General features: G+C 34.7%; 1 protein-coding gene across 3 annotated transcripts; it reads left to right on the top strand.

Moving 5' to 3' along the window:
* The first annotated feature begins 856 nt into the window (after positions 1 to 856).
* LOC127882034 (G-protein coupled receptor 157-like) lies at positions 857 to 14,281 on the top strand. Of its 3 annotated transcripts, none has more exons than XM_052430423.1 (5): positions 857 to 986; positions 9,323 to 9,526; positions 11,627 to 11,842; positions 12,376 to 12,584; positions 13,170 to 14,281. In XM_052430423.1, the coding sequence occupies exons 2-5, from the start codon at positions 9,328 to 9,330 to the stop codon at positions 13,728 to 13,730; spliced, it is 1,185 nt and encodes a 394-aa protein (XP_052286383.1). In that variant the 5' UTR covers positions 857 to 986; positions 9,323 to 9,327; the 3' UTR covers positions 13,731 to 14,281. The 3 variants fall into 3 exon arrangements, with proteins under 3 accessions (XP_052286383.1, XP_052286381.1, XP_052286382.1); XM_052430421.1 differs by lacking the exon at positions 857 to 986 and adding an exon at positions 1,433 to 1,591; XM_052430422.1 differs by lacking the exon at positions 857 to 986 and adding an exon at positions 8,970 to 9,201.
* Positions 14,282 to 15,338: the final 1,057 nt, after the last annotated feature.

Here is a 15,338-nt window from a genome sequence, read left to right as displayed (position 1 = left end):
TTTCCAAGTTGTGAACAACAAAACATCAAACAGTGAACGAAAAGACATCATCACAAGTACATTATAAAATAGCCTGAATTGGTTTGATTTTCCTTCGTTAAAGTTTCGATTAGGCAATCATCAAACGGTTATCGATGAATCATATTATAATTTACTATATACTTTAAAATGTTTCAACTAAAAGAAAATGACTAGAGTAATGGCTTACATAGTAACCATAAGAAACATGTTACAAACCTTTCTTCTCCAAAATTAATCGGGCTTGAGGTTAGATATATTGACATTGTTTATTGTTTATTGGGCCTCAAACAAAGTCGTTAAAATAATGGCGGGCAGGGATAATCACGTCTTTTGATTGTTAAATAGTAAACACATTCAAATGTACAATTGATGATGTACCTATATTTTGAGGACTTCAATAATCAGGTTGCATACTGTGTCATAATCCTTGATGCAGCATATTACCCATTGAAATGTACAATTTAGTATGTGGTTAAATTATGGTCAGTCGATAAGGCATTTGTATTGAATACTCCGGCTATATCTGTATTGTTAAACTCCCTATCGTTTAATGCGTAATACATTTGAAATATTATATGACATTCTTTTACATCTTAACTATGTATTAAAATACATATATGTAAAAATAAAACGCAAAACGGACATGTTACTCTTGCTTTAAAGTGACATGTCCGTTAATAAAAAAAAGATGTAACGATGTTAGTTTTATTCGAAGCTCAGTTTTATTAAATGTAACCTACAGTATATAGCATGCGATCCAGTCAGTACGTTCACTCATGTGACTGAGAAAAGGGATATAACTCATATAGAGCGTGTAACCAAAACTCTACGTTCTGTCCCCCCCCCCCTCCCCCTTGTTAAACGAAAGCCGATGAGATTTAATTGAAGTTTAGCCTTGAATTAGTGTTACTAAATAAGTGTTGTGGTCAACAAAACGTGGTTTTAATATAAAGAAACATATACATGTATGTATATCAATAATGCTAAGTACACGTGGTTAAATAAACATTCACTTGATCAACTTGTATTGTACTGTCTTTCTATGATAAAAACGGTAAATACAAAAACACTGTTCTTTCCTAAAGGCGTATACTACAGCGTGCATGTACTTCTATTGTAAGCCCTCTGCAATTTTCTAATATAATATGTATGTTGTACTTCCATAAATGGAAGGGAAAAGTTTTTACTCATCTTTTGTGGCAAACGCGGAATTAAAAAACAATTGTCTCTTTTAACTTTGCCCTTTAAACTTTACTTCGGAGACAAAGTTTTATTTTTTTTACTTTTCATTTTCGATTTGATAAAGCAAATATTTGTCATCGATAACAATATACAAGCATGTGTTTCTTAATCACAATATGGGCTATCTACTTGCCTATTGTAAATAAATATATATCGTGCTTGCGGGACAAACTTGGTTATATTGGAGGCGTGCTATTAGGTGCATCCTTTCACTTTTTGTTTATGTGATTATTGCGCAATTGACTGAGGGGTTGGGGTACACATGATTGGATGCATTTACTTACATCAATGAACGATTCGGACTTATCTTCCATAATTAAAAAGCAAGGTAAAAACGTGTTAAATACTAAGTAAAGTCTTCAACGGGATTCAAATCCGAGATCTTGAAAAGATAATGTAGCTGCGGATTTTTAACACACAAAACACATGTTGCTAAATTTATAGTAATTATTGAATTAAATGACATGTGTGTAGGTCAGTTAGTGTTCTTTTGACTGTTTGAATATTTGTACTCTACAGATTTTATTCCATTTTGAATCATTAACATTGTTTAAAAATGGTAATTTTCCGTTTTGTATATAGATGCCATTAAATATCAGTTTCATACGTGTTCGTGAGGTGAGTTGTTACGCATAAGTTATTAGTGTCTAACATTGAAAAATTATGATGAGAATGTGTCCCGTAATCTTATAGCCTCTGCATAGCCTGATTTAGAAAAAAAAACACACGCCCCTTTTACTTAGCTCGTACCTCACCCCAACTATCATGCTTACTGGTTCCAATTTAAACGTTTTGAGATGATACATTGTCGTTCAGTAAATATAAAGTACGACGTTTAAAGTTTTATGTACAACTTTCTCTCCTTTATGATAAGATAACAGCCTTACGGTATTTAAAGCTAAAATAGCATATGTATTAGTGACAATGTCAGGCTATAACATGGTCTTTGCAGTGTTTTGTGTTTGAACAAATAGTAGAGGTCTATTAATAAGTCTGTGCCTAATCTGGAGTGACTCCTCTTCGTGTAACGTATTTGTACCAAAAATCATAAAAATGTTACAGATACATAATTAAAAACGCATACAGAAATTATGGTATACCTTACATAAAGGTGCAACGATTGTTTGAACTTATTTCAAGTTTCAACGGCAATCTGCTTATGTCATAACAACTAGGAAAACCCTAACAATTTGAATGATAAATGTTATATTTGATACGGCGATAACAATTTATGACTCAAACTGGATTATTGCATACTTTTCATCATTTGATCTTGATACGGTTATCATTGTTTTATTTTTAACATCGTTAACTATCTTGCCTGTACTGATAAAATCAGATAATTTGTTTTGCATGTTTAAGGGTTGGAAACGAAAAGGCCAATGCACAAATGAGTAAATGTATTTATCGCAAGCAAATCACTTTTAATAATAAAATGTGAAACAGCTTTTCGAATAATAATAAAGCAAATATAGTATTTTGTTTCGTAAATAACTATTAAGCGTATTAGTGTTCATACCAGTTTTATTATGCACATATCTGTTTTGAGTTTGTTCGTATTATTTGCTAATTAAAACAAAAAATGAATTTGTTGAAGCGGCATAAGTTAAAGTTTCTGACATTTTGGTGAGCAACAATTATAAAGTGTCTTTTTTACTACTGGCGATTAATGTTCTTTTTTCAACGCTAAACAATATTTCATATATAGCACATTTAAAACACCGTTTGATTAAAGGCAAACGATATGTTGGTAAACCTGTATTGTGTTATATACCTTCAGCAAAACATGATAGCGTCCTAAGTTGTTGACGACTAGTAAAATTGATTACTGGTTTCCCCACTTTGTTTTAACTAACCTTATACTTTGCCTCAGCTGATATATAGATGGTTTATTACACTCACCACATTTTGTGTATTGATCAGCACTAAAAAGGATCGCTGCACTGTGACAATTTTTCTAGATTTGAACTGTTGATCAGACCGTGTCAGATCTTGACCTATTTATACTGTTCATCTGTTGAGTCGCGGTAGTTAATCTGATTCTCGGAAATAAAACATCCAAACACAACTTACCAACCAAATATAATATTTTTCATTTAATCCCATCAAACTGTTTTTCAGAAATGATAAAAATAGTATAAAATAAACAAAGAAAATGAAACAACGCTGAACTATACGAATGGCTATCGGCCATTTTTCCTAGGTTATGACATCACTTGAGTCGCGGTAATTAGGTCAAACATGTTTACCATAACTTAACTGTGGTTATTTTACACTAAATTTTCAACATCATTACCATATTCATTGCAAAGGGATATCTCTGTTTAAATGTTATAGTTTTTTCAAGTTTATGCATACATTTTATTGTTTTATTTGATTAAACAGTGTTTGTCGTTCATTCTTCAGCAGAACAGTAAATGTACAAACATGTGCTGTCTCTTCTCAGGACCCTCACATCACAGCAGTAAGTCAAGTGGACCCAGTGTTGGCATTTGTCACACTGGCCCCATTTAATGATGACCAGTGTGTGTATGTCCTTCGGCTGTGGAGAGGACGACCTGCAACATACACAGCATAGATGCGATTTATCCTCATCATCACCATCAGTTTCAGATTCAGCATCTTTCCCGTGCTGGTTGACCCGGTTGATTCCCAGTCCAGTTGTTGTTACCTTTGGGGATTTACATGTTGTTTGATTAATTGGTTTCTTTGATTTAGACATTTTCTCCTTTTTGGAGTTTTCTTCCAGCTGAATTTTCTTTTGATCTTGGAGTTTTATTTGTTCCATGTGTTCAACAGACATACGACTTCCTTGTAGTTTATATGGTGGGGTGATTTTTTTCTTGATGTTACTGTCACATTTTGTGTTATTGTTCTCTCCTCGAAGAAGTTTTGACTTACTTTACAAGTTGATGTATTGGCCTGGTTGTCTGAGTTTTCAGCACTTCTACTTTCTGCATCATCTCGTATCATTTCTAGTGGATGAAGGATTGAAGGGGTAAATACCAGCCTTTCTGAAAGCACTTGTGATGTTGTCTGGGGAAAACGCTCTACCGTATGGTCTTGCAGAAATTCGAGCCACTTCATACCTTGTGATGGACACCCCTGGGTTTGAATGCATGTACGCTTTGCACTTATTATTGTAATGGCGTTTCATAGGTCCAAACACACCAATATCTGGGTGAGATGACTAGAATGGGGTGGTAATACAAACAATACCACTGAATGTTTCTTAGCCCAATCAGTCAGGGTCAGTGACACATGTGATTTGTGACCGTCATACAGGATCAATGTTGTTGGCGTGTCTGTGCCCTATACTAGTCCCGCATGGTTGTTGAAATGACCTTTCAGGTATCTTTCAAACAGGCCCCTATTCACAAACCCCTTTCAGTCATGCCTCCATGTGATCCAGGTGCAGAACCCTCCCGCAGTTCATCACACCACCTGGAAAAATGTAAAAGGGTGGTATGTGTTTGCCAAGAGCATTCGCAGCCTCAATGACAGTGACTGTTTTCGTTCGGGCTGATGTTACTGCTTGAGGATTGGTCTTGTCGCCGCATACTATTTTGGGTGGTTTATGTTCAGTTGAGAATCCAGACTCATCAATGTTAATTATTATTAGTGGAGATTGCTTCAGATCATGTTCAGTGAGAATATAATTTAACTCTTGAAAGTACTTACCAATGTTTTTCTTAAGTTGCAGACTTTGCCCTTGATACAGAAAGACATTGGGGCTTAACAACTTTTAGCTAATCCCACCTGGAGAGAAAATAATACATCCAACCCTGGCTTAGTTGTTCTTTTTCCTTTACAGGCTTGGTAAGGGACATTACATAGTCCCATGCCATTTACTGAATGTCAATTAGTGAGTAGCCATACCCAATGTCTGCCATGTATACAATATAGTCAACCAACTTCTTTCTTCTTCTTCTGTAAATAGTGTGTTTGCCCCACGATGACAGTCAATCGACACATTTTGTCTGGTTCTGTCCCTCAGTGTTGATTTAGCCACCCTGGCTGCACGATATACGAACATCCCGGACAATGTAGCAGCATATGCCCTTTGCAGATTATTTCTGTCATATAGCTTCTTGTCTCTGAATTGTTTCAATATATGAAAATAATCAAAAATATCTGGTTAATTATCTTTGATTGTTAACATTGTCAATAATGTTTTATTCAGAATTTAAATGAAAGTGTTGAGCCTGACCTATTAACAAAACTGATAGGAATAAGCTTTATGTTAACCGTTTTATAAAGTATGTTGTCTGACCTATTGATAAGGCAGACGAATTTGTAAACATTGATGAAGAGGTTGACAAGTACCGATTATTTCTTTACATAACGAAGAAAATGAACAAACTTACCAGTATTCCACTCATTTTCAAATAGTATTTCAATGAAAAACGATATATAGTATATCAGCTTGTTGACAATGAAAACAACGGCTAGGTGGCGCACAACGAAATATCGCGAGACAAGTGATACCACGAGTCAAGTGATGTTGAGTTACAAATATCCAAAACACATTGAAACTGAGAGTGAAATGGTGTATCATACGTCCAGACACGTATCACGTCGTAACTTCACCTGAAATCTCAGAAAAAGAGCGATTAGGTTCAGGTATATGGAGTAAAATGTATATTCCATTAGTACCGTTTATGCAGTTTCTATAAAAACATGTAACTTAGTTGCAATAATCCAACTCCCAGCTATTGACCCTCCAGGTCCTGGGAGTTGCAACTGGTTTCACGATTTACCATAGCAATTTTACCGCCTGGATTCCGGGCGCTGATTTATTGTTAAAATTAGCAACATAAAATATTTTCTGGCATGAATTAACATAAATAGATCGTCAATATATCTATAATGAGCAAATTAAGATAACTGACATGATATGGTGTGCTCGCAGATGAAAGATTTTAATCAAAGTTTCAAACACGCCAACCGTAAATGTAAATGTCAACTTGTTTGCATATGAAACAGTTTTTATTAACAAAAAGAAAAAAATAAAGTACCGCACGCGGTGTGTTTACAACAACATGTACCAATAAACGGTTTACCTGTGCTTTTCTCCGAACATACAATTTATGTTTTTTAGTAAGGTTATTTTCAAATGTTAAATATTTGTTTTAAATGGACAGAAATTTTATATATAATTTGTTCAAACTTTAATTAATACTTATGTAATTGTATATGAATAGCGGTCAGACAACAGACTTTTGGAAGAATCAAAAGGAACGACGACCCTTAGATCTGCCGTAAGGGAATTATAATTCAGCATCTACAGCAGCAACATCTATTAGCTCTAAAGCATACAATTGCGTTTAGCCATATACAAAATAGAAAATAACAAAAGTGTAATGCATGGATTATAAGAATAATGATTTCCCCAGGCGATTTTAGCCCAGCGAGCTAAAATGCGTGCACTTGAAATTCTCACAAGCGCTTGCTGTCTGCATTCGGCCAATGTTCAATCAAAACATGCACGCTCTTATCAGCGTTGTGTGCAAACGGGGCTTAGATAACACGTATGAACGATTTACGGGTCGTTCCTTGGGGATCAATTATGGCATTTGTCCCTAATTATGGCCGATAATGATCGATTATTACCGGTATATGTGGAGTAAGAGCAATTAAAGATAGGCTCAAATTTTTTGTTTGTTTTATTTTAAAATGTTTAAACCTATTTATTGTAGCTCGATTGCATTGAAAGCCGTATGCTTATATAAACGCTCTCGAGTCCGTTTCCTGGGACTAGAACCAGTACTTGGTGTCTTTTGGGGGAGATCAAAGGAACCCGTGACCTCCCGATCGCTAGGCGGACACCATATCCACTACGCCACAGCGATCTTTTAAATATTTTAATTGTTTACGACTATTGCAGAAAATAAAAAAAGTATGAAGAACTTGCTTCAAAAATAAACCGTAACTGTTGTGTGTTGCGGTTGTGCGTAATTTAAGTTATAAATACAATTAATTGGAATCAAACGTCTTATTTGATTGCTCCCGACAATTTAAAGTAACATTACTACTCAAAATCAAAGAACATATCATACAATCGTTCGTAAAATAAACTTAACCAATTAAAAATCACCGTTCTTTATGGCAATTACCGAAATTTCAACGTCAGATGTGGACTGGTAAAATAGATGTTTGTAGATACAAAATGCTCGTTTTCATTATTGTTTTGCATATCTATTCATACGACACATGGACACTAAAATGGTGTTCGTGTGTCGTATGAATAGATATATTCGCGGGAATTAATTGTGGCCACAAATAAATAAACACGATCATTTTGTATCTACAAAAATCTATGTAATCATATCACATCTAGCGTTGAAATTTTGGATATTGCTATAAGGAACACTGATTGTTAACGTGTTAACTTTATTTTACGAAATACTTAATGAAAATGTTCGTTGATTTTGAGCGTTATAGAGAATGTGTTCACATTATTTTCTTAACGGCGACTATAGCTTAACAGAACCAATATTTAATACATTCAGATCCAAAAGATATATATAGTTTCTTTCATATTTACGAAATTCGCTATATACCTGCAACACATGATTCTTTAGTCTTTGTGCAAGACAGAATACATTCTAATAAACGACAAGTAGTTGGAAGCAAGATTTTCCATGGGTCACATAATGTTTTTCAATGTTTTTTTTTTGCTTTCTGTTTATTTTGGTTATTTAATATCATAAGATATGACTTGAATGAAATGAACTGAGGACAAATACATAAATATTAAAAGAAATGTTGTGATTTGGTAGCTCCAAAGTAGTGTGGATTTTGATTTATAACATTTAGAAAGTATATAAAGAATTCGACACCAACCGCCTGCCGCAGTGCCTGACCAAATTTCTGGGGAAATACCAGTATAAATATATATATTATTCGCTTGTTATTCTTGTCTGTTTATCATTACATTTTAATCAGTGACAATAATTAAATGAAAAATCTCTCCAAAACACCTATCACACCAACACATCCGCATTTTGCACAGCACCTCTAACAACACTGACAAAGATCACACTCACATACAGAACAATACTTTAAAACGCAACCTTCGATACGCATAACACACTTTCACCCATCTCTTTAGTCAACAAAGTCTTTAATACAGACAGCCTCAAGCACTCAACACCCTTAAACGTCTCTCTCAGTCCACTGTATCCCACTAACGAACGACCATACGGATAGACAACTGCAAGGGACGGGTTCTATTACCTTTATTTTAATATGTATTTCAATATATACACACATTATCAAAGCTTTACAATATGTTCACTAGGAGACATACATTTACGCACTTTTATTTTAATATTTATTTTATAATCACACACAGTATCAAGCTTTACAATATGTACATAAGTATACATACATCTATATACGTTTATGCTAATATTTATTTCATTCCGTTAATTAATTAAATACTAAATTGTATAGCATGAAAATATAAAATATTTATTAAGTATTCCAAACTACAGCCTTATCTCTAGGCATGTAAGAACACCCGACACTACATCCATTTTTTTTCCGGATTTTCAGTTCAATTAGTATACAGCGCAGTAACTGTTTCTACAATGCCGTATCTAAAAGCACGGACTCTACCACTTATTCGATCGCAGCGAGAATAATAATAAGAATGTGTCCTAATTCAAACAACACTGTTATTCGCAATACAATTTCAACTGCTACCATAAGACCAGATCGTCAGATACTACGGTGAAAACAATTTGTGCAGTGTAACCTTTTCTTTCGCTTTGCACTAATCGACAATTCACAACTTCCGCCATAAACGATTTTTTATCAAGTTTATGTTTTGAGCATTTCTCAACAAAATACACGCAAACGGGTGTCGATAGTAACATTTATTGTGTTTGTTACGATGTATTAGGTTGATTGAACTCGATTCTATGGACATATGTGAGACATTATTTTTTTACATTGTTTTTTGCCTTTGACAGAGCATTCAAGAAGAACTAACATGTAACTATGAACTCAGTTTAGATCATGTATCTATTGATAAAATCTTTCATTTAAACAGGGACAATGTCAGCAGAAGGGAATGTTACCAATGGCAATGCCACCTTGAGTTTCCAGCTATCATATGTATCGGCTGTGAGTTGTGGACTGTCTATCTTCGGTGCCATTGGAATATTGCTGACGTTTGTACTCTTTCCGGATATACGAAACACGACGCGAAAATTGTTGATATTCTTGACCATAGCTGACTTAATACAGCCTACAGGTAACACATTGTACAGCCTTTTGTATCTATCTCTGAACTGGATATTGACCAACGTATAAACAGGGAAGTAAACATATTTGGTTTATAAACTGTGAGTGCGTTTAACTAAGCTGCGTACGCAAATAATTTCCGTAAATATTTGCGTACGCAAATCTTGTTCTCAAAAACGCGTTTCACTAAACAGCGTAAATTAACGCAGTGCTTAAATTATGTCGTAAATTTACGCCAGATATGTACTTCGCGTAAATCAGAAAAATTGGCGTAACCTCCCGTTGTAAAGAGGCTGAGTAACCTGCGTATTAGGGAAAGCGTACCCTGGCGTCGTTTTAGCAGTGTGTGTTGTTGATGTTGTACTGAGATTCTTAATTCTCATTTGAATTTATTTCAGCTAATGTGTATACATCTGGTTTCGATTTTGTGAGGGCTATACTGTAGCCTGATGAACACAATGTGATATCGTAATTCTCACAAAAATCTATTCCAGATATTTGGTAGTGGTATTCAGTATATGAACCATACATTGCTATTCATCATGTTTAATTGTAAATTGAATCTACTCCAGCTTTCATGTAGATGTCTGGTTTCAATTATGTGAGGGCTATACTGTAGCCTAATGATCACAGTGTGATATCGTAATTCTCACAAAAATCTATTCCAGACATCTGATAGTGTTGTTCTGGGTTATAATCTGTGTGTGTGTGTTGTTCAGATTTTATTACCAGGTCCCACGCCCCTTCACGGAGTCATTTTAGCTGGACCTTTGTGGGTTTTAATTAGAAAAGATAAAGGTTATATTAGTCTTTGACTGTTTTGTCCCTAATTTCCTACATGTATATTTATCCTGATTACCTATTTACCGGGGTTGTAGTAAGTCGAGATGTGCGTAGATAGTTGGAGTTTTATTTAGTACGTCATTGGAGAACGAGTGGCACGGGCACGCGGTTTATTACCACGCTTTGCAAGGTACAGGTTTTGTCAATATACGTATTTTTGAAATTCCGTTATGTTGAGGGAGGTAATTTATTCAAGTAAACGCGAGATTTTTTAGAATGCCTTTTTATATCGCTTATTTTATTGCTTAAATGTGGATATGAAGCTAGTTTTAAATTGAATTCCACCAGAAAAAAAAGTTCGGAGAAATAAATATTGAGATCTTATTGTAGGAAAATATGTACGAAATACATTCGTCACAAGCGCCAAGAATCGGCTCGGGGCGCTAATTTGTCTTTGCTACATGTTATGAAATTCGTCTTCAATGTATAATTTGTTTGACCTATTTTGTGTTATTGTAACATATTTTATCAATATATTACAATTTAACGCATGTAAAAAATCGTTTAATCTCGCTTTACAGTAGATATTGTTTCAGAAGATTACTTTCTTACGCGTCCGCGCGCACCTGACAGGCTAAACATCACTTACACGCAGCGTTAATTTTGCGCACATTTTAGTGAAACGGCGTACGCATTAATTTACGTTCGGCGTAAATTCTGTTCGTAAACCTAAAGTTGCGTAAATATACGCTATGTTAGTGAAACGCACTCTGTCTCTCTTTTTTCATACATATATTTACTATTTTCATTCGGTAAGTCTATATTGTTGACTTAAGCCAAAGTTTAATATGCCTTTTATAGATAAAAAGGAACTTCTTGACATTTTGTCATAGTTTTTGAAACCGTCATTGTATCGTCTCACATAACTATCATATTTGCAATAGTTTAGAATTTAAAAATAAAACCAAAAAAAAACAATGCCTTGATCCAATCCAAGTTAAAAGATACCTCCAGGGCCTCAATAGCAATTGAAACAGCACATTTAACGATATGTAATTAATACAATTTTCAAAATACAGGAACAGTCACTAGTAGCCGATTCTACACAGGGCCAATCACAAATAGCCTATATAATAAAGGATAAGTGACCAATAGCCTGTACCAAACTCGAAAGTGACCTTAAGCCTATATAATACAGGAAAAGAGATTCCGATGTTTTGCTGATTATAAAACTTTGGCGAGATATCGAGCACACGATAATCATCAACCTTTTGTATCATATTCTGCCATAAAAATATCACATACAACATAATCATATCTCTTTTAGGATATTTAGCTGCAATTGTGGTACAGGGTTTCGGAGACCACGTTAGTAACAAAGACTTCTGTAAGATACAGAGTGCTGTAACAACCTACTCAAGCTTGGTATCATTCTTCCTAACTGTAGCTATCGCCGGCTACTTGTTCGTAGCGATTAACAGACGCAGCATGTCTTCAACCTGTGTCCTTGTTGTATCAAACGTTGTGTCATGGGCAGTACCAGGCAAGTTTTTAGTTGTTTTAAACGCTTTTAAATCATGACATCCTTAAGCTCAACAAATATTTTACCCATTTAAGATCTCTTTTAGTTTGTCTGTTTTTCGACCCCAATCTTTGGTATTATTACCGCCACATCCGATTGGGTTGGGAAGACAACTTTCTTTAAAGTGTTCCTTTAAATATGCATTGTATCATTTGGAGTAAAGAGCCTTTCTATGTACCTAATTTATAGCCAGGTTTATTTATACCCAATCAGTTCCTGTAAGATGCACATAATATTATAAACTATGCTCAGGTTTTTAACCATATGTCGCGAGTTTTTTTCATTTTGCATAGCTTTATTTTAATATTAAAATAAAAGTTATTGAATTTATAACGATACGAGCACATAGAATTGTCATGAAACATAGTCACATGACCTGAAATAAATTGCATCCCTTCCGTTTGAGAAAACTTATCAAATTTCAATGAATTACATGCCTTTTTAATTGTGCAACGGAGCCATGCATAATCACGCAACTTTCATGTTTTGGGCAGGAATTATCATCGCCATCGCATTAAATGCAGAGATGCTGGGTCGGAATGATTCCGACCGTTCAGTAGGAACTGGACCGTGGTGCTGGGTTAATTTTGACAAATACAAATTTGGGAAATCTATCGCCTATATGTCCATGGCTGGAAAGGGCTGGGAGTTGGCCTGCTATCTGCTAACAGCAACGTTTTACGTATTGTTGAAATTTAAACTGGTATATGATTGTTGTATTTCTGCTGTATGAACTATTAAGCTAACATATATCAGCTTTTTTGTAAGGGAATATTTCTAATGCTTTTTCAAACGCAACAAAATATGATCGTTAAAACTAAAAAACCTGACGGATTTATTACATTATTAACTTCAAATGTATAATGAAAAGCCTTAAACTTTGGCAAGTTTAATACATAATAAAATAATAATTACAACTGCTAAAACAGTTAGAGTAAGAATTTCCAACAACGATATAAAATGTTGAGCTAGCTGGCTTTTTGTTAGCTTGGTATACCTTTACTTTTCAAAATGTCTTCTGTAAAATAAACCTTTAAATTATGTTGGCCTAAAGATCACAACACGAAGAAAATCCTATATTACAAGGCTACCTATTCGTACAAATGATTAATGGATGTATTGAAAAATAATACTTAGAATCTTATAAAAGAAATGAAATAGTTACTGTTTGCATTTTACTAAAATTGGTATTGTTTACAAACGGATACAAAATTAAACGAATGATATTACACAACGAATACATGTAGACTGCTCTAACATAGTTCACACTTCAATTGTCTTATTGCAGTACCTTCGCCATCGGTTTAAACATTTAAACGAAATCAACGCTGATCTTCGCGACGGCGACAAAAATTTCCTGTATGTTTGGCTGGTATTGTTGGCCATCCGAGCTTGGGGTACCATACGCTTCTTTATGCTGATCGCTTCTGAGGGTGAAATGCACTATTACTCCGAGAATCTAAATACAGTGCTTTCGTACCTGCAAGCTATTGGTGACCCCTCACAAGCGCTTTTCAACTTCATTCTGTTCTGCTTGCTTGACCGCGATGTGCGCCAGAAGATGTGCCAAAGGTGTACGGTGTGTAGGACAGGGAAATACGCGACGATATATAACAACGATGTCAATTGTGACGAGACACAAGAGCGACGAATCATGACTGCCTCGATTTATGAAGAGTCGTATACCGATAACGGTCATATAGATCAAGTGTCAATACAGAAGTCAAATGAACGAGCTGGAATTCTTTCAAAGAGTGATACCAGTTCCAATGCCATTGGGTCCAAACGAAAATACGGCTCGGTTCCAGCTCCATTGAACTCCTTTCTAAACAAGTCATTTACAGTTTAGTTTAAGCCTTACATACCAGTGTTACTTTTCAAATCAACGAAGATTTCGAAAACGTTTCGTACCTTACACTGTGATTTTGTACTGAATTCAAGGTTTAAGAATTTAATATGCTCAAATTTATATAGGTTTACTATTCTTCTGACGCAATTTACGTAAGGTGTTTTTGTCAAAAGAGACTTATGTTAAGTGTAATACAATCTTAATGTGTGAATAGGTAAGCTATATAACAATGACACGTGATTTAGGTATATATATATATATTCTTTATTTCCTCCGATATCGAAGATTCGAACAACATAGTTATACAATAATCACAAAGCATGTTTAACATAGAAAGAGTGGTATGATTTACATAATAAGTAATCATGATTAAATATACAAACTAAAAATTCTTAATATCATCTTTTCAGCTGTTTTTAAATTTTCAATATCACACACCACAGTCGAAAGCGAACGTTGGTGTATTATTTGTAAAATTATAAAGCTGTTCTAATTTGAAGATTGTGATCTAAAACCAAAAAGTAGGTTAATATACAACAAGTATTTGATTACCACACTATTTCACTATTATCGATAATTAAATATACTTTAACTTAAATGAAAACGAAAATTTAAGCTAAAAAGGTTATCCAAAATATATTGACAATATTATCCTGTAAGTTGCATACCATTACAAAAAAACTTTACAGTAGATTTAAAGCGAATGTATCATAATTGAGTTACAACAAATCACATATGAGTTTGAGTTAAACGAAATTGCTGAAATGGTCATCAGCAGTTACTGTGTATGCAAGACTAACTAGATGTCTACTGATTGTCATTACTAGAAGAATAATAAATTGCATAAATTTTCAGATCCCAGTAACTTTGTACATTTCAACAATAAGCTTATTCCTTTTGGATTCAGATTTTTTCACAATACCAGAGAGTATGGTTCACAATACTGTCTGTGAACTTGTTACAGATTGCACATTTATTTGCAAATTGCCTCGACATCGCCATACTTAGGACCTTCGTTGATTTATGGTTTATAACAGAAAGTGATGGTAAAGTCTTAGAAATGGCGATGGCGGTAAGCGGTCAATCAGCTTCAAAGAGCTTTGAGTCCTCGAAACATGTAATTTCAGTTGCATTTTCTGACCGTCTTTGTCTTTTTGTCATTCTAACACTGGTTTTGATTGTCCGTTGCCATGCCATCTTTCCGAGGAATACACCACTTTCCAGATACGTTTCCAGGGCAGGCATCAAACGGTAGTTTGTAAAAGTATGTAGATGTCAGGAATCAGCCCTTTCATATCCACGCAACCTAAGCAATATCGTACTAGTCTATGGATGAACACTTTCTTAGCCAACAATCTAACTGGAAGCCGGCACAGTTGCCCATAAACTCAAGCTACTCAAAGTCTAGCAGTGCTTCCGCGGATTCAATGTTAAAACAAGACAATGCAACATCGGAGTTTGTGTTCCGACCGAGGTAAAGAATTTGTTTAACACATCTTCTATGGGAAATTTCAAGTTGATTTATGTCACCATTAAAATAGTTGCACCATAGAGACGAGCCGTATAAAGCTTTGGGCAAGACCACATTAACATAACTTGTTCGAAGTG

Source organism: Dreissena polymorpha, chromosome 5 (assembly GCF_020536995.1).
Source record: "Dreissena polymorpha isolate Duluth1 chromosome 5, UMN_Dpol_1.0, whole genome shotgun sequence".
Classification (NCBI taxonomy): domain Eukaryota; kingdom Metazoa; phylum Mollusca; class Bivalvia; order Myida; family Dreissenidae; genus Dreissena; species Dreissena polymorpha.
This window is presented reverse-complemented; position numbering and strand designations above follow the sequence as displayed.

Bases quoted from the DNA above. Each gene is read 5' to 3' on its own strand.
- LOC127882034 (XM_052430421.1), top strand. From the start codon at position 1,534: ATGCATTTACTTACATCAATGAACGATTCGGACTTATCTTCCATAATT. The intron at 1,592-9,322 runs GTAAAAACGTGT...TCATTTAAACAG, and splicing joins TTCCATAATTAAAAAGCAAG to GGACAATGTCAGCAGAAGGG. The intron at 12,585-13,169 runs GTATATGATTGT...GTCTTATTGCAG, and splicing joins TATTGTTGAAATTTAAACTG to TACCTTCGCCATCGGTTTAA.